General features: G+C 52.7%; 1 protein-coding gene across 8 annotated transcripts in view; it reads left to right on the top strand.

The window, feature by feature from the left end:
• Positions 1-24,448, top strand: part of SORCS2 (sortilin related VPS10 domain containing receptor 2) — a 572,125-nt gene that overhangs the window by 452,929 nt on the left and 94,748 nt on the right. For 4 of the 8 annotated variants that reach the window (XM_074039376.1, XM_074039374.1, XM_074039375.1 and 1 more), the window contains exons 1-2: positions 1,911-2,027; positions 11,627-11,791. In XM_074039376.1, coding sequence (XP_073895477.1) covers positions 2,025-2,027; positions 11,627-11,791 — 168 coding nt within the window. In that variant the 5' untranslated portion in view covers positions 1,911-2,024. Of the gene's footprint in view, positions 1-1,910; positions 2,028-11,626; positions 11,792-24,448 lie in introns of those variants that run through there. The other 4 variants (XM_045392082.2, XM_045392079.2, XM_045392080.2 and 1 more) reach the window with 1 other exon arrangement.

The following is a 24,448-nucleotide window of genomic DNA, read 5'->3' as shown; positions in this document are numbered from 1 at the left end:
AGCACATACATATATTTGTGTGTATCATATGTATGTATTTGTGTATGAATGCATGTATATAAACACATATACACATGTACATTAGTCATTGAATTACCTGATTCTATCTTGTTCATGGAACCCACTACCATCTGAAACGATCATGTTCCTGCGTTTGTTTTCCTACCTGTCTTTTGCACTCAGCTATAAGCCCATGGGAGGGTGATTTTGTCCTGTCCTGTTCTGTCCTGTCCTGCCCTGTCCTATCCACAGTCATAACCCAACAAGTAATACAGTCCTTGGTGCTCAGTGCCTAGGTGCTGGCTTAATGAATGAAAAATTCGAGTCCCACCTATGTTACTGTTCCTCGTCCTCATCCTCGATGAAAATTTTTCTCTTGACTTTTCTCCTTTGTAGGATTTTATTTATTTTTTATTTATTCATTTATCCTATTTTATTTTATTTTTTGAGACAGGGTCTGGTTCTTTCATCCAGGCTGGAGTGCAGTGGCACGATCTCAGCTCACTGAAAACTCTGCCTCCAAGGCTCAAGAGATCCTTCTGCCTCAGCCCCTCAAGTAGCTGGGACTACAGGTGCATACCACCATGCCAGGCTAATTTTTCTGTACTTGGAGAGACAGAGTTTCGCCTTGATGCCCAGGCTGGTCTCAAACTCCTGGACTCAAGCGATCCAACCACCTCGGCCTCTCAAAATGCTGGGATTACAGGTGTGTGCCTCTGCACCCAGCCTTTTCGTGGGTTTTTCAAAATTCCCTCAGCTAAACAGAGGACAGTGGGAGGCGTCCTGCCGAGTATGCCAGGCCCTACATATCCCTACTCAGGAGGGATGGGTGATACTGCCGCCCAAGCCCTGGCATCATCTGCTTGGCTCCCAACATGTTTCTCAGAATTGTGCATGAACTCCCATGCCATGGGGGGCAAATGGGGCCCTCGCCCGCCTAGTTAGAAACCATGAATGCTGACAGATCTCTCCACCTTGGCCCTGCCCCGATTCCCATTTGGCCGAGAGCTTTATTTGAGGGGCAAAGCTCTCATTAACTCATGATGTGCCTCTGTTGGCTGAGGAGCCACGAAAAATGCCCTAGCAAAATTCCTGGGTCTTGGCAGGGAAGAGGATAGGCAGTCTCAAGACCTTGGGCAGGCTGGCATGAAGGCATGCTCTCGGTCCACACAAGAGAAGGGTTCAGATCAACTCATTTTATTTGGTAAAATAGTTCTAGATCCAGTGATTCACAGGCGCTGGTTAGAAACCAGTTTCGGTATCTAGGGGAGGAAGGGGTTTGACACAAGGACTTGGAGGCTTCCTTACACAGTAGACACTGAAAATATCAGGAGGTCAGGCGCGCAGGAACCTCGAAAAACAGCTGCCAATTCTCAGCTCCTGCTGCACCCGAGCGGGTGGGCCTGGAGAGGATGCTGGAGACCCTGGCACAGCCCTGGACCTGCCTGCAGCAGCTGCTGGAGAACAAGGTGCCTCCACTCTTGTGCCTGTCAGCATTCATGTGAAGGCAGCTTGGGGGTGGAGTCTAAGGGAGGCGGGGGCATGTGGTCTCCAGGCTTCCAGGCTCCTGGGCTTCAGGTGGGGCTTGGAAGGTTTGAGACATCAGCGCACAACAAAACAGAACGGAACGGATCGGAACAGAACGGAACGGAACAGAACAGAACGCCACCTCCCTTAAATGTTAAAAGTTCACCGGAAGTGAGAGTTAAATATATCCCATCAGCATGTTCAGCGGCACTGAACACGTGTCCTGAGCACCGACTACGTGCCGGGTGGGGCTTGGGATCCGGCAGTGAACAAGACAAACCCTGTTCCCCGACCACGGGGCCTCGTGGGGGGTCGGCCAGGAAGTGAGCACAATAACACGAAGGGAGGGGGTGGGGAACTGGGCTTCCCGCCCGGGGAGCTGCAGTTTGGGGTGATGGAAAAGCTCCGGAGAAGGACGGTGGTGATGGTTCTAGGGCAGTGTGGAAGCCGAACGCCACTGAACTGTACACTCGAGAAGGGCTCACAAAGGAAATTTTATGGTATGTCTATTTTGCCACAATCAGAAATAATAATATAAAAGGATGTTTTCAGAGAGGCTTAATGATTTCTTTTTAAGACAAAGGATAACCAGGAGGCAGGGCCCATTTAGATGGTGTGCCCAGGAAGGGCCCCTGAGACGGTGGTATTGGAGCTGCCAGCTGTGGGTTAGGAGGAGCCGGTCATCTGGAGTTCGCTTCTCTCTCTGTTTCAAAATTTCACATGTCTCATCTCAGAAAGCAAGTGGGTGAGGCTACGGCTGTGTTGATTAGCTTGATTTAATCATTGCATGTTGTGTATTGTGTGTGTGTGTGTGTCACACACATGTATCAAAATAGCACATCGTACCCACAAATGTATACAATTATGATTGGTCCGTTAGAAGTGATATTAATAAAAATAAAAATAAATTTTTAAAAAGAGGGAGCCAGCCACACAGCCTCTGGGAAGGGGCTCCCCAGAGCCAGAACATAGAGTGAGCCTGAGGCTGGGGTGGCCAGAGCCACTTGAGAGGGACCATGGGTGTGGAACAAACATGGGTATGAAACAAGTCAGAGAGGCTGTGGCAGGGCATGCCCAGCTGAGAGGTGAGGGAAGGAGGAGGTGGGAGTCAGGAGGTGGGAAGGCCGAGCTCTCTCCTCCTGGCCTGCTGAAGCCCCTCACCTATCGCCACTCTCCAGCGGCCCCTCCCACCCCCCCTCGCTCCCCACCGGCTATCTCTGCGGGGTCCCTCTGATCTCCATCCCAGGCCAGTTCTTTTTCCCACTTCCTGCCATGCCTGGATGAGCTCATCCTCTCCGGGGCCCCCAGCCAGGAGTCTGTGCACGGAGCTTCCGAATGCCTACCCACCATGCAGATTTCCTCTCCCATCCCAACCCCATATATCAAACCCCACCCCTCGCTCCACTCGGGGGTACCTCAGGAACCTCCGCAGCTCAAACTGACCTCAGCTTCAGCTTCCCCCAAACCAGTTCTTCCTCCTGCATCCCCATCTCTGCAAAGCACCATCAGCCACCCTTTGACCCAAGCCTGAAACTTAGCATGCTCTTGTATTTCCCCATTTCATTTATTCCCAGCAAAGCCTCTGAACTGTACCTCGAAGATGTCCTTGACATCTGCCCTCTCCCCTCCAGTTCTCCTACCCTCTGCCCAAGGCCAGGTCACCATGTTATCTCACCTGGTTAACCACCACAGCAGCCCCTGGCATGCCCCCCTGGGCCCTACCCTGCAGGCAGCCAGAAGTTGGCCAAGGCATCCAACAAAGGGAGACCCGTTCATACGCAGACTGTGAGGGTATGATGGGCCTCTGGGACCTGGACACAGCCCAGGACTACTGGAGCGCAGGATGTGTGGGAACCACGTCCGCAGGTGAGGATGGGAGTGAGTCTTGAATCCCAGGAGCACCTGGGAGACCCTGAAGGGCCCCAGCAGGAACGAACCTGCAGACCACCTGTGAGTTCTTCACGAGTAGATCTTTCTGGTTGAAGAAAGCAACAAGTAGAATGAAGACCCTTCATATTTCTACACTTGCAAATGTTTTGCCTCATTGGGAACCTCAGCACAGAAGAGATTATCTCCAATTTGAAGGTGAGGAGACGGACTTGCCCAAGGCCACATCTCAGTTGGACTCTGCACTCTGGGACCTCTACAGCCCTCAGGGTCAGCCAAACATGACCATCACAGGAGTGACTTTCTCCTAAAACACCAAACTAGCCGCTGGAGTGTGTGCTGAACATCCAGCGAGCTGTGTGTGTTCAGCCACAGGGGAAGCACTGGGTGGGAGAATGCTTTCTGCTCGTTCTGACTCACACAGGCTTGGATGAGACACTCTGGGAAGGTTCTAATTTCAGATCCGGGGGTGGAGGCTGCAGTGTTTGTTCGCCTCCACTGTTTGCCTCTCTCAGCATCAAAGCCAAGTTGTGTGTACCCTGAGCTGGGCGCATCTGTCTGGCCAGAAGTAGACTGGGCAATTGGGTTTTAAATAGAAAGGCAAACCCAAATGACACCAATCCTTAGGGCTAAACTTGGTAAAGGGCAGATTAAAAGCATACTCCCTGGGACAGAGATTTGTGAATGGAAACCAGAGTTCTGCAGAGGCGAGTGTGAGCCAGAGCCCTAGCAGAGGTGAGAAGTAGTTTCTGGATGCTATTTGTTTTCCTTTTTTTTTTTTTTTTAACTTGGAGAGTTGAGAGTTAGGATATGATGAGCTTAGCTGCCAGGCAGACTGGGACATTGGCACCACCTTTTGGAGGAGATGGGTTGGAGCCCTGCTGGAGGAAGATAACGCAGACCAGGGAAGGGAACTTGGCAGCGTCCTGCGGGCCGGGGCAGAGTCACCGCTGGCTCCTGCAGGGCTCAGTCACAGGGGTGCTTCTGACAAGCAGGTCCAAGCAGGAGACCAGGTGGGATGCAGGTCAGGGAGGCAGGGAGGTGTGGACTCGTTATGAAGAGCCAGAGAAGGGCGTCCAGGCCTCGGCTTCAGGCGGACCCCCTGGCCAGGCAGGGAGGGGATGGGAGGGCCAGCTCAGCGTCTCCCAGTGTCTGCCCTTGGTCTCTCTGGGGCATCTTTTTGCACAGTGTCGACTCTGGCCCACCCTGTGTGAGCTGTGTCTCATCTGCAGAAACGCTCCTGATGGACAGCCTCTCCTCCACTTTGGCCCAGCCTGGGTGAGGGGCCCTCTCTGCTCGGGGCTGCCCTGATTAGTACACCTCTCAGACCTACTCGGTGATGTTTCTGTCTGCTGTGATCCCCCCGGGGGGCCAGGAATCCCATGGGGTTCAGCTCCTAGCCCAGGGTTCCGCACATATGGACTGAGTGAGTCAGTCAGTCCCCTCCAGAATGGGCCAAGGGGCCAAGAGGGAAGAAGGAATGGGAGTCCCTCCCTCCCAGCCCCCACCCACTTCCCTCTTCACAGGGTCAGAAATCCATCGCGAAAGCCCTGGACGGACCTGCCGCTGCAGACTTCTGGAAGCCACTTCCAGTCTTTGAGGGTAGGAGGGATCTCTCTAGACTCTTCCAAGCCTGTTGCATCAGGACCCCCGTGTTGGCCAGCTGCCTTCTGGGCAGGTGCAAGGATACCATTGGCCGAGGTGCTTGTAGAGGTGACACAGACATCGGGAGAAAAAGCGGTCTGTGCGATCTCCTACTGGGCACACAGGCTCTCTGGCCTCAGTTTTCCCACCTGAGAAATGGGTATAATCGCACCTACCTAGCTGGTATGCTGTGAATATTTAATAAAATAAGGGACTCGCCTGGCCCTGTGTCTGCCCCCGACCATGTGCTGGGCCCCGTAAGCTGTGCACCTATTTCTTAGAATTAGTCTTCGAATAACTGGCCGTTAGTCATATGAATCTGTCAAGCATTTCTCTTTACCATGTTTTAGAATGTCGCCTCTAATTTCAAAAAACCAGCCTCCTGGGCCCCCAGAACCCAGTGCAGGTACCATATGTCTCCCCCAGAATAGTAAGTGGTAAAAATACACCATTTAAAATAGAGGCTGGTTCCCGATTTGGAGGAACCACTGCCAGCTCCGCCTGGCACGATGCTAATTGATTTGTTTTCTTTGCTCCAATAATCCTTTCCTGTCAGCACCTTCCTCTCCCGCTTCTTTCCTGGCTCACTCTCCCAACTCCGCACCAAAAATAACCCCGGCCCAGATTGCCGGGCCCCAGGTTGGAATCACTTCCTCGGGCTTTTTCTCGGCTCGCCTCTGTGAGAGCCCTGGGCCTAATGGAGGGTGTGGACTGTGCAGAAAGGGGCTGTGATGGAGAAGCAAGCCCTGTACCCAGAGCCCCCCTGGCTGTGTGTGAATGATGCCAATGCCCACTCATTGGGATCACAGTGCTGGGGGGAGTGGCAGTGCTGAAGACATGAGCACTGCCAGGCTGGGAGGCTGGCCGCAGAAGCAGACCCACCAAGAGGACACCAGGGTCACCAGGCCTGTGTATGCACAAGATGCTGGAGGGGGCAGAGGAAGGAGTGGAAGAACTCCCTATCATAGAGGGCTTCCCGGAAGAGGCGAGCTTTGAAATGAGTCTTGCAGAACAGGGTGCTCGACAAGCAGATAACAAGGGGAAGGGCATCTTATCATCAAAACAGGCTCACGTGTGTAAACAAGAGGCATTTGGGTTGGTTGACGTTGTTCAGAATTTTGTACTCAGAAAATCTGAAAGAAGCTATTTTGATGTGATCGCACATGGATTTTGTGTCATTTTGAAAGTGAAGGTTTGGTTCTGAGTCACCAGTGGGAGGGATGGGGGTGTCTTGGTCCCACTGTGCATTCCACGCAGAGGGAACAGTACACACACAAGTGGTTGTCAGGATGTAAATGGCCTCCACTAACTGGAGACACACAAGGAGTTTGCCGTGGCTGATGCCAGGAGCCTGAATGGTGGGAGGTGAGGCTGGAGGAGAGGCAGGGCAGGGACCCCCATCTACTTGCCTTTGGGGTCGTGCTGTCCTCTCTGCCTGAAGCCCCATCCCCCAGGTCTACCAGTCAAATTTCCGTCTATTTTTCAGGGCTCATCTGGGTGTCACCACCTCCAGGAAGTCCTCCTACCTGCCTTTGTACCTGCCCAACACCTGGGTGCCATTTTCCTTCTTCTGTGCTCCCACAGAGCCCCATGTTTACCTGAATTCTTGCTTGAACCATGTGGTCTTGCAATGTGGAAGAATGAATGAATGAATGAGCCTTCATTCATGTGCAAAGCTTTGAGTGTCAAAGATGAATAAGGGGATGAGCTTTTTTCTATGAGATTTGCTCTCCAGGCTACTTAAATGTTCATAAGGGCTGTTTTCCTCCCAGAGGCGAAAAGCAAACACACAATTCCCTTAGGGGTCGCAGACTGAGACGGCATTGCTCATTCGCTCATTCCTGCATGCACTCCTTCATGTGTCCATCGGGTGGGATTAACAGCCAGCTCCGTGTCAGTTCTGTTTTGCTCGAGGTACAAAAATGGCACACAGGCCAGTGAGGATGGTGGACACATAGTTGCCTTGTAAGAACATTTGAAGAACTGTATCATGGAAAAAGCGCTTTAATGAGGGGAATTTGGGCTTCCCTGGCCAAATGGCACAGACGTGTGGGTCAACGTTGAAAGCATGATGAATGAGCCAAGAGGTCCTGAGCCAAGACTTCCTTCCTTTTTCCTGGTTATCTGGGGAATCCACGTGCAGTGTGTGCAGAACTTCGGGAGGGGCAGGCCAGGCACTGTGGCTCACGCCTTAATCCCAGCACTTTGGGAAGCCAAGGTGGGTGGATCACCTGAGGTCAGGAGTTCTTGACCAGCCTGGCCGACATGGTGAAACCCCATCTGTACTAAAAATACAAAAATTAGCCAGGTGTGGTGGCGGGCACCTGTAATTCCTGCTACTCAGGAGGCTGAGGCAAAAGAATCGCTTGAACCTGGGAGGCAGAGGTTATGGTGAGCCAAGATCGTGCCGCTGCACTCCAGCCTGGGCAACAGAGCAAGACTCTGTCTCAAAAAAAAAAAAAAAAAAAAACAAGAAGAACCTTGGGAGGGAGAAGGATGATGAGGGCCTGTCATAGAGACACAAGGCCCAGCTGAAAGGGTTCCCTGAGGCCAGAGCTGGAGCTATTTGAGCAACAAAATATCAGAACAGTCTGAAATTACAACTGAAGTATAAAATAAATATTTATAAGCTCACAGTGATATAAATAAATGATTGAATGAGTAAATAATGGAGGGGAAGAGACAAACGTCTCCCATGCTAATGAATTCCAAATCATAGATGTGGCTCTTCCATCTTCGAGGAGGAGGGTAACTCCCACCCCTCAAGCGTGGGCTGTGCGCGGTGACTTCCTTCCAAGAGGACAGTGCAGAAAGGAGAAGAGTGACTCCACCAGGGAGAGTCTGACATGCAGGACCCTGGCTGGGAAGGAAGGGCAGTGCCATCGGTGACAAGTCTGCTGACGGCCGGCGCTTGGTCTGATGTCCCTCACTCACCCCTGCAGCCCTCCTCCCAAGAACCCACAACCCCGTCTGATGCCCAGAAAATCATCAGACAGACCCACGTTCAGAGGCATCCTCCAGCATGCCTGGCCAGCTCTCCTCAGAGCTCACAAGGTCACCCAACACAAGCAAAGCGACCAAACTGTCCCAGCCTAAGATGTACTGTGGTGTCCTGGTGGGATCCTGGGACAGGAAAAGGAAATACTGGCGGAAGCTGAACAAAGCACGGCGTTTGGAGAACACTAACGTGCTGATGCTGGCATCCTCCTTGTGGTGAACGTCCCAGGCTAACGCAAGGTGTTAATAACGGGAACTGCGCATAGCGTAGACAGGAACCGTGAGGCTCAGCTAAAACGCCCCATCCTGTGTGGAAGCATCCTGCAGGGTGTGGCTAAGAACAGGGCTCTGGAGTCAAACACTCAGCTCCTGACCTCGGCTCTATCCTGACCATCTGTGTGACTTCCCTGTGCCTCACTGTCCCTGTCTAGCAAGCAGGAACTCGCTCGGCTATCTCTGCAACTTTTCCGTAAATCTGAAACTATTCTATCAAAGTAAAAAAGTAAATTCCTTCTAGCTCCACCACTTAAGACCAATCATTCTTACATCCCACCAAGCTGCCTTCCATTCTTATTTCTGGCCATTTCCCATTGATAAAAATATACCTACTTACCCACTCACTCGTCATTAACAGAATCCTAACAGACCGCGTTATCACCGTGTCAATGTGGTATGTACAGTAAGCGTACTTCCTTGTAATTTTGCATCCTGCTGTTTTTCATGAGCACATAAGCTCCCCAGTCATTACCTGTTCTTTGCCAACATTATTATGTAATCGAAGGCTACCCTGAGTTCTTCCTTGTTTTTTTTTTTTTTTCTTACGGATAAACCACACCAAGAGGCACAGCTCTGAGCACACACCTTCATCCGCATTTTGGGGACCAAAGTCATCCAAGGAATCGCTCTCCATGGAGGCCACGTCGTTCTTCGTCAGGCCCTTGGTGTGGTGGGAGAGCAGGGTTTTGTGTTAGCGGAGATTAGTGACCATAGCGGGGAAGTTCATGAAGGTTTCCCTGGAAAGAAAGGATCTATGGGATCACCATTCATTCACTTAAAGGCAGGCACCCCAGGCAGCCTATTGATTTTGGCTCCATGAGTTTAATTGTCTTCTGGAGATATTCTGGGGTCTGGCAAGGCCACCATAGTCGCCTCATGCCATTGCCCACTGCCCTCCCCAGGAAAGCTGTGCTCATCTTCAGCAGGGCTGGTCCTACCCAGCCCCACGTGAGGCCCAACTTAAACGCCCCATCCTGCATGGGCGCACCCTGCAGTGTGTGGCTAAGAACAGGGCTCTGGAGTCAAACGCTTGGCTCCAAAGGGAGACTTCCTTTGGGACTGGCTTTGGGTCCCCTGTTAGGATGAGAACCGTGTCCAACACAGCCACAACTGCTCCCGTGCCTCACCCCCATCCCTGCAGTACCCAGTGCCTGGGTAAGCCAGGACTGTACATGTTTGTTGAATGAGGGAATGAATGAATGAATGAGGGAATGAATGAATGAATGAATGAGGGAATGAATGAATGAATGAGGGAATGAGTGAATGAGGGAATGAATGAATGAATGAATGAGGGAATGAATGAAGGAAGGAAGGAAGAAAGGAAGGAAGGAACAAACGAAAGAACAAACGAACACTGTGTGCTTGTAGGATCAGAGCGAGGGGTGCACACTCAGTCTCTGGGTAACCTGATTCAAATTCCATGGCTGTGTGACCTCAGGTAAGTTTTGTCTGCCGCCTTGTCTGCTAATTGCAAAACAAAATGGCCCCGGGGCCACCTGTGAGTGTCTGGGTGTCTGTCATTCTGAATGTAGAGATGCGATGTCCCGAATCTGACCAAGCCACCAAACCCAGCTGGGATAAGGGGATCTCCTCCTAAATGACCCACTCCTGTGTGAGCCCCTTTGAAAATCTAAACCAGGCCACCCCTCCCTTCATCATGCCTCCCTAGAGACCTCCCGCCCCAAATAACAGGATCCCCGGTTGGCAGAGCTCTTATGTGTGTTTCCTGGGGTTGCCATTGCAAAGACCCACAAACCAGGGGGCTGAAAGCAGCAGCAATGTATCCTCTGACAGTACGGATACCGGGAGTCCAAGGTGTTGGCCGGGCTCGTACCTTCTAGGGGCTCAGAAGGACTCTTCATTCTGTGCCACTCCCAGCGTCCCGGGCTGCCGGCAGTTCATGGCCGTGGTGACGTCCAGGTGCGTCCCCCATCTCTATGCCTCTCCCAGCGTCCCGGGCTGCCGGCAGTTCATGGCCGTGGTGACATCCAGGTGCGTCTCCCGTCTCTGCCTGTGTGTCACCTTTTCTCTGCATCCCTACCTACCCTCTCCGTATAAGGACACCAGTCATTGAATTTAGGATTTACCCTAAATCCAGATGGCTTCATCCTGAGATGCTTAGCCACGTCTCCAAAGACTCTATTTCCAAATAAGATCACAGTCCCAGGTGCTGGGTGTAGGGATGTTGACGGATCTTTGTGGGGTCACCATACAACCCACTGTACCACTGTCCGAGGCTTTGCAGACCCAACCCCCCTGGCTGCTGCTCCAGCCCCATGTCTGCCTCCTGCTCAGTTCCCTTCATCAGCCCCTCGGGCCTGCCCCTGAGTTCCCCGGCGACCCCCAGCTCAGTAATCTCCTCTGCTGAAGGTAGTGGGCCCCACCCAGTCACTCCCTCCCCGTCCATCCCTGGTCCTGCTTTGGGGCAGTTTTCCCTGAAACAGAATTTTAGACAGGGTTTTTGAGTGCTCACCTGTCTTGGCTCTCAGGAATGGATTCGAATTCACAGCAGAGGCCGTGAACCCTGCATTTACAGTGGAGCCTCAGGGCCCAGAACAGTGGCCTGCACTCCATGAATGAATGAATGAATGAATGAATGAATGAATGAATGAATGAATGGCTATGATTAGCACTGAACCAGCTGGGTTTGGGGGAAACCTGCCACTTCTGCAGCACCCACTCCCTGGCGTGTGGGGGTGCCCCAGCCCAGGCACTCATGAATGAATGAATGAGTGAATGAATGAATGAATGCCTAAATGTATGGCTACAGTTAGGCTGAGACGGCTGAGTTGGGGGTTGGACCCGCCATTTCTGGGCACCCCTCCCTGGTGTAAGGAGAAGCTTGACCCAGGCACTCCATGAATGAATAAATGAATGAGTGAATGGCTGTGATTTGCATTGAGCTGGCTGGGTTGAGAGTGGACCCACCATTTCTGGGCACCCCTCCCTGGTGTGTGGAGAAACCCGGCCCAGGCACCCCATGAATGAATAGACGGATGAGTGAATGGCTGTGATTCATGCTGAGCCGGTCAGGTTGGGGGTGGACCCGCCATTTCTGGGCATCTCCTCCCTGGTGTGCAGGGGTGAGGGGCTGGTCCCGAGACTCCATGAATGAATGGCTGTAGTTAGGCTGAGCTGGCTGGGCTGGGGGCAGGCCCGCCATTTCTGGGCACTCCTCCCTGGCGTCAGGGGTTAGAGGGGAGAGGCACACCCAGCCCAGGCCTCACAACCCCCTTTCAGATGTTGGGGGAGAGGCGCACCTGGCCCAGGCCTCATAACCCGCTTTGTGTTTCAGGTCATCCTTGTCAGCTCCTCACTCAGTGACCGGGACCAGAGCCTATTCCTCAGTGTGGATGAAGGTGCCACCTTTCAGAAGCAGCCCATTCCCTTCTTCGTGGATACTCTGATTTTCCACCCTAAGGAGGAGGACAAGGTGCTCGCCTACACAAAGGAGAGCAAGGTAAGCTGTATGGATGCCTCTCGCCTGGCATGTGGGGCTGGGGTCTGCTTGACCCACCTGTAGGCGAGTGCCCACGTGGAGCGGACCCGGAACCCCTGGGCTGGCTGTGGAGGAGCCTCCCGGGGCTGTGGGCTGGGACGCTGGACCCCACCATTGCCCTCTTCTTGGTGCCCCCTCGGGGACCGTGCCCACTTGGCTGTGCTGTGGGAGCTGAGTGAAGTGGTCAGGTGGGCAGTGCACCGGGCTCGGAGGCTCAAGAGAGGAAGTGAGTAGCAGGCGATTAGGATCATACCACTCGCCATCCCTCTCTGCACACCAGTCACAAGGGCCTTTCTCTACTTCTGGAACATTCCCCACACTCTCATCACACCTCACTAGGCCTTCCCCTCAGTCTAGAATGCTCTTCTACCCTCGCCAAGAGCAGTGACTTGTTCTTCCCCAAATCAGCGTCTCCTCCTCTGGGAGCTGTGTCCGTGGGGCTCAGCAGGGAACTGAGGCCTTTTCCCTGGGTGAGTGGGAGAGCGGGGGTCCAGCCTGGTGGGGAGCACTGGGCTGCATCTGCAGGGAGGGGTCCACCTGGGTTCTGAGGCTTTGTTCCTTTCCTGCAGCCATGGGAACAGATGGCCACAGGCTGTGGTTTAAGCAACAGAAACTTAATTCTCTCACAATTCTGGAGGCCCACGTTCCAAAACCAGCATCGCTGGGCCAAGATCAAGGTGTCAGTGGGGCCGTGTTCCACCTGGACTCTAGGGAGGAGTCCAACCGTGCCTCTTCCAGCTGCTGGCAGCTGCCAGTGTCTCCTGGCTGTGGCCGCATCTCCATACCTTCAGGCTTCAAATCTCCACTGCCCCATCTCCACACTGCCTACTCTGTGTGTGTGTGTGTGTGTGTGTACGCATGTGTGTGAGTGCATGTGAGTGTGTGGGTGGGTGTGAGACTGTGAGTGTGAATGTATGAGTGTATGTGGATGTGAACGTGTATGTGAGTGTGTGGGTATGTGTGTGGGTGAGGTGTTTGAGTGTGAGAATGGGTGTGAAGGTGTATTTGAGTGTGTAAATTGTGGGTGTGAGTTAGCGTGTGTGATTGTATGAGTGTGTGTAGGGTGTGGGTGTGTACATGAAAGTGTATGTGAGTTTGTGGGTGTGTTTGTGAGAATGTGTGAGTGGGTGTGAATGTGAGTGTGAGTGTGGGTGTTAGCGCATGTGCATGTGAGTGTGAAAGTGTGTATGTGGGGAGGTGTGTACGTAAATGTGCATTGTGAGAGTGTATGTGAGTGTGTGGGTGTTTATGAGTGTGAAACTGTGAGCATGTCAGCGTGTGCGTGTGTGGAGGTTGTGTGTGAGAGAAGCTATGGGAACATGTGTGTTTGTGTGAGTGTAGATGAGTGTGGGGGGGTATGCGCGTGTGTGGGTGTGAGAACCTATGTGAACGTGTGTGTGTGTGAGGGTGTGTGTGGGGGTGTGTGAATGTGTGGGTGTGAGAACCTATGTGAACGTGTGTGTGTGTGAGGGTGTGAGTGTGTGTGGGTGTGTGAGAGCCTATGTGAGCGTGTGTTTGTGTGAGTGTACATGAGCACATGTGGGTGTGTGTGAGCATGAGTGTGTGAGTGTATGTGGACATGTGTGGGTGTGTGTGAATCTTCCTCTGCCCCTGCTTTCTGTAAGGACTCAGGGGCTTTCGTTTAGGGCCCACACAGATAGCCTGGGTTGATCTTCACATCTGGAGACCTCAGCAATCCCATCTGCAGGCTCCCTTCCTGCCCTGTGAGGTAATGGTCCCAGGTTCTAAGGATTAGGACGTGGATACGTTTTAGAGGCCACTCTGAACCCAGCACCTCTGCCCAACAGGAGGTGTGGGCTCCACAGTTGCAGGAAGGGTCCCAGTAGGAGGCCTGGCTCTGAGTAGAGCAACTGAACCAAACTGTGGCTGAACAGTCAGGGAACGAGAGGAATAGCACATGCCTCTCTCTCTCCAATGCACTGAGGCTTCCCACAGGCAGAATCCAATCAGAGGCTAGAGGAAAGAGGCTGTGGATCTGTCTACACAGGTCAGTCTCAGGGCCAGAGAAGGGAGGATCTGTCTACACAGGTCAGCTCCCAGGATCAGAGAAGGGAGGATCTGTCTACACAGGTCGGTCTCAGGGCCAGAGAAGGGAGGATCTGTCTACATAGGTCAGTCTCAGGGCCAGAGAAGGGAGGATCTGTCTACACAGGTCAGCTCCCAGGATCAGAGAAGGGAGGATCTGTCTACACAGGTCGGTCTCAGGGCCAGAGAAGGGAGGATCTGTCTACACAGGTCAGTCTCAGGGCCAGAGAAGGGAGGATCTGTCTACACAGGTCGGTCTCAGGGCCAGAGAAGGGAGGATCTGTCTACACAGGTCGGTCTCAGGGCCAGAGAAGGGAGGATCTGTCTACACAGGTCAGTCTCAGGGCCAGAGAAGGGAGGATCTGTCTACACAGGTCGGTCTCAGGGCCAGAGAAGGGAGGATCTGTCTACACAGGTCAGTCTCAGGGCCAGAGAAGGGAGGATCTGTCTACATAGGTCAGTCTCAGGGCCAGAGAAGGGAGGATCTGTCTACATAGGTCGGTCTCAGGGCCAGAGAAGGGAGGATCTGTCTACACAGGTCAGCTCCCAGGATCAGAGAAGGGAGGATCTGTCTACACAGGTCGGTCTCAGGGCCAGAGAAGGGAGGATCTGTCTACACAGGTCGGTCTCAGGGCCAGAGAAGGGAGGATCTGTCTACATAGGTCAGTCTCAGGGCCAGAGAAGGGAGGATCTGTCTACACAGGTCAGTCTCAGGGCCAGAGAAGGGAGGATCTGTCTACATAGGTCAGTCTCAGGGCCAGAGAAGGGAGGATCTGTCTACACAGGTCGGTCTCAGGGCCAGAGAAGGGAGGATCTGTCTACATAGGTCAGTCTCAGGGCCAGAGAAGGGAGGATCTGTCTACACAGGTCAGTCTCAGGGCCAGAGAAGGGAGGATCTGTCTACACAGGTCAGTCTCAGGGCCAGAGAAGGGAGGATCTGTCTACATAGGTCAGCTCCCAGGATCAGAGAAGGGTTGGAAAGAGACATCATGGACCTGGAAGGCAAACACAAGCTGCCCAAGTCAGCAGCCTTCCCTGTGCCACCCCAGGTCAGCTTGAGCCCCAGTATTTCACACTCTTCCATATTCCTGTGCTGCTCTTTCTCAACACTGATCACAATGGGTATCTATTAGTCCGTTTTCGCACTGCTCTAAAGAACTACCTGAAACTGATTAATTTATGAAGAAAGAGGTTTAATTGACTCAAAGTTCTGCATGGATGGGGAGGCCTCAGGAAACTTACAATCACGGTGGGAGGCGAAGGGGAAGCAGGCGTCATCTTCACAAGGCATCAGGAGAGAGAGAGCACAAGTCGGGAAATGCAAAATACTTTTAAACCATCAGATCTCATGAGAACTCACTCATTATCACACAACAACGGCATGGGGGAAACTGCCCCCGTGATCCAATCACCTCCCACCAGGTTCCTCCCTCCACATGTGGGGATTACAATTTGAGATGAGATTTGGGTGAGAACACAGAGCCAAACCATGTCAGGTAACTATATATTTGTGCAATCATTTGGTTATTGCCTACACCCAATACATACACTTGGGTAAGCTCCTTGAGGACAGGGAAGGTGTCTGGTCTTTTTCACCATTTTAATCTAAAGTGCCTGCCTGGCTGAAAATATTAGTTAGATGGACAGATCGAGGATGGGTGGGTGGATGGATGGGTGAGGAGGGATGGACACATGAATGAATGGATGAATAGATGTATAGATGATGGGTGGATGGATGGATGGATGGATAAATGGATGGATGGGGATGGATGGATGAATGGATAAATGGATGGATGGGGATGGATAGATGGATAGATGGATGGGTGGGTGGGTAGATGATGGATAGGTAAATGGATGATGGATGGATGGATGGATGGATGGATGGATGGATGGATGGATGGGTGGATGGGGATGGATGGATGGATGGATGAATGATGGATGGGTGGATAGATGAATGGGTGGATGGATGGATGGTGGGTGGATGGATGGATGTATTGATGATGGATGGTGGGTAGATGGATGGATGGATGATGGATGAATGGATGATGGAAGGATGGATGGATGGATGAGTGGATGGATGGATGGGTGGATGGGTGGATGGGGATGAATGGATGGAAAGGTGGGTGGGTGGATGGATGGGGATGGATGGATGGGTGGACAGATGGATGGGTGGACAGATAGATGAGTGGATAGACAGTTGATGGATGGATGTATGGATGGATGGTGGATGGATGGGTGGATGGTAGACAGATGGGTGATAGATAGATGGGTAGACGGATGGGTGGACAGATAGATGGGTGGATGGATAGATGATGGATGGATGGATGGATGGGTGGATGGTGGACAGATGGGTGATGGATGGATGGATGGGTAGACAGATGGGTGGACAGATAGATGGGTGGATGGATAGATGATGGATGGATGGATGGTGAATGGATGGGTGGATGGTGGACGGATGGGTGATGGATGGATGGCAGACTGTTGGTTAGATGAATGAATGATAAATTTCTACCATCAGGGACTGTCCAGGTCAGGGACCTCCAAATGGAGATTCCTGGCTCTCCTTTGCCATGGTTGTCGACAGGACCTGGCCTCTTTGCCAAGGTCTGGTCTTCCCTGACTGTTGTCCCTGCATTTCTCAGCCTCCTGGGCTGCCTCTTTGCTCCTGGCACCTTCCTTGGTAATAGCTTGTGCTTCTGGGTATTAATAGCGCTACTTAGCCTTCCATGTAATTAGACTAAAGCACAATCATGGAGACTTATTTTCCCGCAGAAATTGACTGCATTGCAATTGCTCTTTAATTTATGGTGCCCTGAAAAATTAATGGAGCTGAAATCTCAGTTATTTGCTTTGGTTCTTTTCTGTGACAATAAGGAAAGAAAAGGGGAAGAAAAAGGCTTAGTTGCAGTTGTAAAAGGAATGAGGAATTTGAGTAAATTAATAACAATGATAACAGGGCTTTAGTTTTTGAGGGGCTATGCGGTTTTTCAAAGCTCTAATTCTCAAGAAGTAGGGTGGTGTGGTGGAACAACACCAACCTTGACTCCAACAAATCTGGTGTGTTAGGCAGGTATCTGCAACAATCATACTGAGTAACACACAGCCCCAAGCCTCAATGGCTTACAGAAACAAGCATTATTTCTTCTTCCTGGGGCTCTGTGGGTTGCCCGGCGGCTCTGCTGGGCTTTGCTGGGATTGGCTATATGAGGCTCCTGGTTACTGGTGGAGTTCACGTCCCCATAGGACTCTTATGCTGAGAGCAGGCTATTCTCATGATGGGGGAGCAGAGGCTCCAGGGGTTGCAGAGCAAACCACACGAGCAACTTTAGCGTAACAGCTTTGACCTGGAAAACATCACATCTGCTCACACAGCATCGGCCAAAGCAAGTCACATGCCAAGCTCAGAGTCAATCGAGTGGACACAATTGCTCCATTCTAAGGGTTGCAGATTTGTGCAAAGCCAAAGACTTGCCTCCCTTTCCTTCCCTACCTCTTCCTTCCCAGATGCCAGCCCTGCCTCCAGAAAACACCTATCCACCTACCCTCAGAGTGCCCTGTTCCATGACTTTGTGATGCTTCCCTTATCCTCATTATAATTTGGGTCACTCTGAGGCTGCTTTACTTGGAGCCTAGACAGCCTTCCTGGGTGACAGCATGGTATGCATTTCTTCCAAGGCGCAGCCAACTGCAGTAGGTCCTTGGGATTGGTAGGACATGAGAGCCCAGCAGTCCCTTCCCATGCCAGCTTCCTGGGGGCTGCTGACATGAAACTGACCAGCCTGTTTCCTCTGTGCTTGGTCCTCAGCCCTGCTTGCTGAAGCAGAACCCTGGGCACTTACTTCTAAAAGCATAAACTCACTTTTATATTTTCTTGAATTTTATTCCCTGTCAAGCACTTCTGCTTCCTAGCACTGTGAGAAATCGATCTGAGCCCAGGATTGCCTTTCAGAAACTTAGTAAGGCAGAGAAGACTTACCTTTGGGTATGCAATCAGGGAAGACTTCCTGGAGGAGGAGTGTTCAAACAGGGTCTTAAAGAATGGATCAGAATGTATCTTTATTTTTTAATACATCTTCAGAGCAAGAAAGATGATCACCTATGACACGAAAAAGAAAAACCCTCACAGTCCCCCAGCCTTAAGTAAAGCAGTGTTTGCATTGATCCATATTAAAGAAATAGTAGAAAGTGCTGGCAGTGGGTGTGAGGAGAGCCCTAATATGGAGTGAACAGAGGTGCAGCCTTCGCATTGGCTGCTGTGAATATCAGCAGGTTCATGAGCTGCCCAGCAGAGCTACAAGCTTCGACACCACGTTGATGGCTCACTCTGACCTCAGACTTCAGAACAGGGAGGAGATTGGGCATCTCTTGAGTAACAGAACAATTCTCTCAGCAATGAGAAGCCCTCACTCAGCATGTGTTCATTTTGCTCTGAGAATTTTCATCTGCTGGGGCTCAGGGCAGGAACAATACTCCCCTCTGGATATGTAAGCAGAAAAGGGATTTAACAGGAGGGATCAGTGCTTTCTAAATTGTTGGGAGATAGGGAGGGGTTTTTAGACTGGACCCCCCTCCCCAGGATGCCTCCTGAAAGCCTGCAGTGTAGACCCACCAGGAAGCTTCTACCTCTGCCTATCAGGAACGTGGGGACCAGAACCTCCCAGACTTATCAAGCTCAAAAACATGTGATTGGTGCAGCTGATGTTGGCATTGCCACAGCCTGCACCTGGTAACTTCCACAAAGCCAGCGACTGGACACCGGAATGTGGAGTCCAGCTACTGCCTTCACCACCACCACCTCTCCACCCTCCAGAGCTGGAGGGTGGACATAGCAGCATGTCCTGTGACCTTGCTGGCAGCAGACAGGACCCAGTGGGGCAGGAAAAAGCCTCTGCCTCACATTCACCTTCCAAACCTGGCATGAGTGCACCCACCTGACCCAGAAATCTAGCTGCAAGGGAGTCCATGCAATGCTGGGCTGTAGCTTTCAGACCTCTGCAGTGCAACAAGGCACCCTGGAGTGAGGGATGAAAGCATGTTGAGTGCCACCAATCACGTCCAACTCCCACTAACAGTCCAGGGCAGACTCGAAGCACCTCCAGAAACCATGGGAGACACTGGCATGCTCTTCTGTGTGCCCTTCCTGGGCCCTCAAGCTGCTCCTTTCCCTCCCTCCTGTCCTGCTTCGCTCTGACTTTTTATCTTTTTATCTTTATATGAGAGTAGGAGGCGTGTCCTCGCTTACCACCTCCACTGCTTTCTGAGGTGTCGAGGGATGAAATTCACCCTTCCACAGGATGTACCCATGCAGGTTTCAGCTGCAGTGACTGGGCTGTCCCGGATGTGTGTTTTCTTGTTTATTTGCTGGTGTTTGTCTTTTATTAAGCAGAAATGTCCTATTTCTGCGGCAATTGATGGCAGTTAGTAAAAGCGCCTCCCAGGAGAGTGAGTTGGAAAGGCTTCATAAAGCTCCAGGGCAGGTGTCATAAACGCAAGCGCATGAGGCAATGATGACAATGATAATGCCATCCGTTAATGTGGAGGCTTTATTGCCTTGCTCACAGGAACCCATGGTGATGACTCACTTTTTATGCACATATTGACTGTGGGTATGAACAGTGCAGATGGGTAAATTGAGCCATGAGATAGAAGGGTGCCTGGCCTGAGTCACTCAGATGACACAGAGAAAGGGCTGGAGGTGACCGGCCATCCTTCTTGAAGGCAGGGGTGACTCCTCAGCCCCTGGTACAGTCCTGTGAGCTCAAGTCTGTGAGATGGGAATTGCTGACATAAGGGAGTGCTGTGTTACCTTGAGTAACTTACCTAACCTCTCTGAGCTTCATTTGTCAAAGTTCATTTGTCAAAAGGTTCATTTGTCAAAAGGGAAAATTGCCATCTTATGGGTGTGTTTGTGAATGTGTACATGCATGTGTGTGTGTACGTGTGTGTATGTGTTCGTGTGTGTGTGTGTGTGAGTGTGAAGTGAGGTCACATTCAACAAACACAACACAGTGCCTGGCTCCATGAAAGGCCACAGCTGCTTCCAGCCTCTCTCACTGAGGCCCAGACAGAAAAAGAAGTACAACCAATGGCTGCAGCTGCAGGTATTTATTGAACACATACTGCATGCAGGCACTGCTCCACAAGCTTAGTAAAGACTCCTTGCCCTCATGAAGCTTATGTTCTAGGGGATGAACACTTTCTTTAAAAAGTCCTTTCTGAATAGGAAAGGTGATGGCTTCTTACCACAGCTGTGTGCCAGTGAAGCTCCACTTACAAACCCAGGCGACAGCCCGTGGTTTGCTGACACCTGCTCCAGGGTGTATGGCACACCATCTCTGTGTACCACTGTCTCTGGCTGCCTTCCTGCTCCCAAGGCCACGGTGAGTGGTTGCTACAGAGACTACACGGCCCCCGTGGCTGAAAATATTTACTTCCTGGCCCTTTACAGAGCGCATTTACCAGCCCCTGCCCTAGAGTCAAACGTGATCATTCAGTCAGCAAATGGGCCTTGCCATGGATTCTGGGCTACCACTGGGGCCTCAGGTGAGCGAGGCAGGTGTGTGCCCACGAGCTGTGAGTGGCTTAGCAGAGGAGCAGGAGATAAACACCCAGGACGCAAGGAAGTCAGCAAACAGCTATGCAGGCATGAGCTCCCCACAGTGCACACGGGGCTGGCAGGCTGGGGACAGCGCCCCCAAGATGCAGGCAGCTGAACTGGAGCTGGAACTGGGCTGGGAGGACTTCAGAGGTGGGGGTGAAAGGTGTGCCTCCATATGGCTGGATTGTGTCCCCCAAAATTCCTGTGTTGAAGTTCTAACCCCTGGTACGAAAGAATGTGGCCATATTCGGAGATAGGGCCCTTAAGTAAACATTAGACTATTAGGGTGGGCTCCAATCCGTTTGACTGGTGTCCTTATAAGAAGAGATCAGGACACAGACAGCCGGGAGTGGTGTCGCACACACACACTCCCAGGCAGGAGGATCGATTGAGCCCAGGAGTTTCAGGGCTGCAGAGAAATACAGTTGCACCACTGCATTCCAGCCTGGGTGACGGAGCAAGACTCTTTCAAAAAATAAAAAATGACACAGAAAAAAAGACAGGCAGAGGGAAGACCACATAAAGACGGGGGAGAACGTGGCGTTTGCAAGCCAAGGAGGGAGAAACCAACCCTGCCGATACCTTGGTCTTGGACTTCTGGCCTCAGAACGGTGTGCGAATCTGTTTCTGTGGTTTAAGCCGCACCCTCTGGGGTATGTTGTTATGGAAGCCCGCGTTGCCCGTGTCGGCTAATACAGTATCCCGTGTGAAGAGAACATCCTGGACAAAAACCCAGGGCAGGAGGCACATGTGTGTTTCGGGATCAGGGTGCATCCTGTTGGGGGAGTGTGACTTATGCTACACCAGAGGGGTGGGAACAGGGCCCAGGGCAATCACTCAGGGCCTCGGCTGTCAGCCCGGGTGACCCAGACTCTTACCTGCAGAGATGTGGAGCTGGGAATGAGGCTGCCCTGAAAAACAGGAGGTAGTCAGGGGATGAGAGGGAAGTAGGGATGTTCCAGGCAGAGGGCATGGTTTACACAAAGGCCTGGAGGCGAGAGAGCGAAAAAGCAGATTTAGATCACAGTGCGTAGTTCAATAGAGCCAAAGCCCAGGGTGGGAGGAAGCTGGGGAAGGGGCCCCCAATCCAAATGGCTGGGCTTGGGCAACCGTGGGAGTCGGGTTAGCTGGGGTTTAGATGGGCTGAGCAAGACAGACTCTCAACCTCTTTCTTTAAGACAATTTAGCAATCATGGGTGCTTTCTCCAAGCGAGTGGCGGCAAAGGAGGGTGGCCTAACAAAGTGAACTCCCAGGCTTGTTGAAGAGACAGATGATTTCACTTGTGGTACCCGGAATGCAAAGTATTGCTGGACAACCACACAGACAGCCGCCTTTCTCATCGCTCACGGTCAGGGTCACGGGCGCAGCCTTCATCCCTGAAGACGCCGTGGAGGCACCTTTGCCGGGACAGTTCCGTGATGCAGGGCCCTGTCTGCTTTTCTCCAGCTGCGGGGAAGAGGGAGGGAGGGGACATTTGCTGCAACTGCACTTGCGACAATGGTGGGGTCTGTAGTTTTCAAGGTGAGCTCAGGAATTCATCCACTGTTGGTAAAGAGAATAAAGGCTGTGTGTGAGGAAGATCCAGTTCTGATGAGGACGAGGAGGGGGGTTTGCCAGCCGCCCAGGGTTTGCTACGTTTCACACCTGCAGTCTCCTGGCCATGGTTCCTTGGGCAACATCCTGGCCAGTCTTACAGTGGGCTCAGCCCTCAGCTGGTTCTTCTGATCTGCTCATCCGCGGGGATCCTGCCATGGGCAGCCCTGCATGAACGCTCCGGGTGTGTTCATCTCGGCTCTGAAGTGTGAACCGTGGCAAAGCCTTGCTGCTACAGGACTGGCTAATTGGCAGCTTGAGCATTTGAGCTTCACTGCGGTAGCTTGCATAGTGTCTCATCACCGAAGTTTCCGAGATGGGAGACTGGGGAAGGCAGGAGCAGCCGAGGTGGTGTGGGGAAGTGGGGTGGCCTGAGATGGGATGGGGTGCGGCCCCTGAGGGCTCTGCTTACAGTGGGGCAGGTGGGGTGGTGGGCACCTCTGGGATTATGGTTGGAGGACCTGGTGGATGGTGGAAAGGAGGGAGGCCATTTATTGAGACCAAAGAGGAGGAGGAGGAAGACATGGAGGCTGGGGGAGCAGGGCTGGTTGAGACAGGAGCCAGCTCCTGCTGGGCCCTGCTAAGCTGGGGGTGGTGCAGGCAGGAAGTGACGTGGAAAGGGTGTCAAGGAATCAGGGGTCATCAGGGCAGAAATGGGGCCTAAGTCACTTCCTGGCAGGAGAGGATCCTGGAAGGGGGATGTGTGGCATGAGCCTCAAAGTGGGCCTGATGCCGCCCCCAGGCAGCAGTGACCTCTGAACTGAGACCCGGCCTTCCTCTGCCTGGGAGTATTTGTAGAGGGCCTCCTAGGTTTCAGGAGCTGGGGCAACCGCTGGGAACAAAACAGACCAGCCCTTGCCCTCACGGGGCCTCCTTTCTAGATGAAGACGGGGGCGCAGAGCAGGTGATGAGGGACGGGTTAGAAACTGCTGGGTCTACTGAGGGCAGGCGGGGAGTGAGGGGGCTGCCAAGGGGCTTGGCCTCTGCATGGTGGGAGAGCCCAGAATGTGAGCTTGGACCTGCCATGGTGGAGGAAGAGAGGGCTAGAAACCAGGGACAGGCACCAGGGCAGCCCTGGGGAGCAATGGGAGTGGACTAGGAGACACAGGATGTCCTGGATCTGAGGAGCTGGAGGCCAGAGAACCAGGGTTCTGAGCATAGCACGAGGGTACACGCCCGGGGATCCCTCCCCGAGTCCCACTTGGCGCTGGCACTGGCACCAGGACATGAGGGTGCGGTAGACAAAGGCACTGCAGCCCCGTCCTCTCTGGCACCTGGGCCCTAGGCACAGACTCTGACTTCACAGACAGAGCTCTAACCCTGGCTTTGCAATAGAAGGAGCAGGGCCTCTGAGCCAGTGGCCTTAGCAATGCCTGATCCAGAGGGTGACTTTAAACTGTGTCTTGAACACCAGCCGGGGATGAGGAAGGGCATGCCAGGCAGAGGGCACAGCAGGTGCAGATGCTCAGAGGACCCTGTGCACACATCAGCGCCACAAGTGTGAGTGAGCCCCAAGCCGAATGTGCCTGGGGTGGGGGCATGCAGGGAGTGAGCAGGATGGCAGCCAGAGGGGGGTCTGAGGGCCTCGGGAGAGCTGTGTAATCACGTGAGGGCGTGGGCTTTTTTGGGGGCCACGCCTCTCCTGGAAGGTCTGTGTGGAGAGTGGCAGGACCAGGTGTACTCTGCAGCTGCAGGACCAAGGGCTGGGAGCAGGGGTCCATGGAGATGGTGTGGCCCAGCTGGGCCATGGCCCTGGGTGGAGAGGGGTGCAACGTGCAGCTGGTGCAGGGTACACAACTGCGTCTGAAGCATGGTGACTTATTAGACATGGCAGCAGGAAGGCGAGGACAGGAACCCAGAGAGGAAAAGGCCCTGGGCACTGGGCTTGGAGGCTGGGTCAGGAGCAGAGGGTGATTAGGCCCAGGGTGGGCTTCCAGGAGGAGGGGGCACACCTGCCTGTGCTGAGAGGCAGGGCTGCACAGGGTTGGGCTTGATCACCCGTTTCCCTTCTGAGATTCTGCACATCCTTCTTTGATGAACAGCAGTGGCAGCAGCGGTGTCTGCAGCAGCAGTGACATCCGTGATGTCATTTGTTCCTCATAACATAGCATCCATGACAAGGACACGTGGAAACAGAAAAGGAGCACGCGGCACTGAAGAAGTCAGTCGTGCCGGCATCTGATCCAGCAGATGTGGCCGCTATTAGTGTGAATGTTGTGCCCGTTATGCCGATGGAGAATCTGGGTGGAGTGGTTGACTTGAGCCTTCCTTCCTTCCTGGGCCAGTGATGGAAATTGCTGTGCTCACATGATTCATTCTAGACAGACCCTGATCACAGAAGGAATAAAGAGAAGTGCGTTCAAACCACAGATAATTCAAG

Source organism: Macaca fascicularis, chromosome 5, assembly GCF_037993035.2.
Source record: "Macaca fascicularis isolate 582-1 chromosome 5, T2T-MFA8v1.1".
NCBI classification, from domain to species: Eukaryota; Metazoa; Chordata; class Mammalia; order Primates; family Cercopithecidae; genus Macaca; species Macaca fascicularis.
Note: the sequence above shows the minus strand (reverse complement) of the source record. Positions and strands in the feature narration are given on the sequence as shown.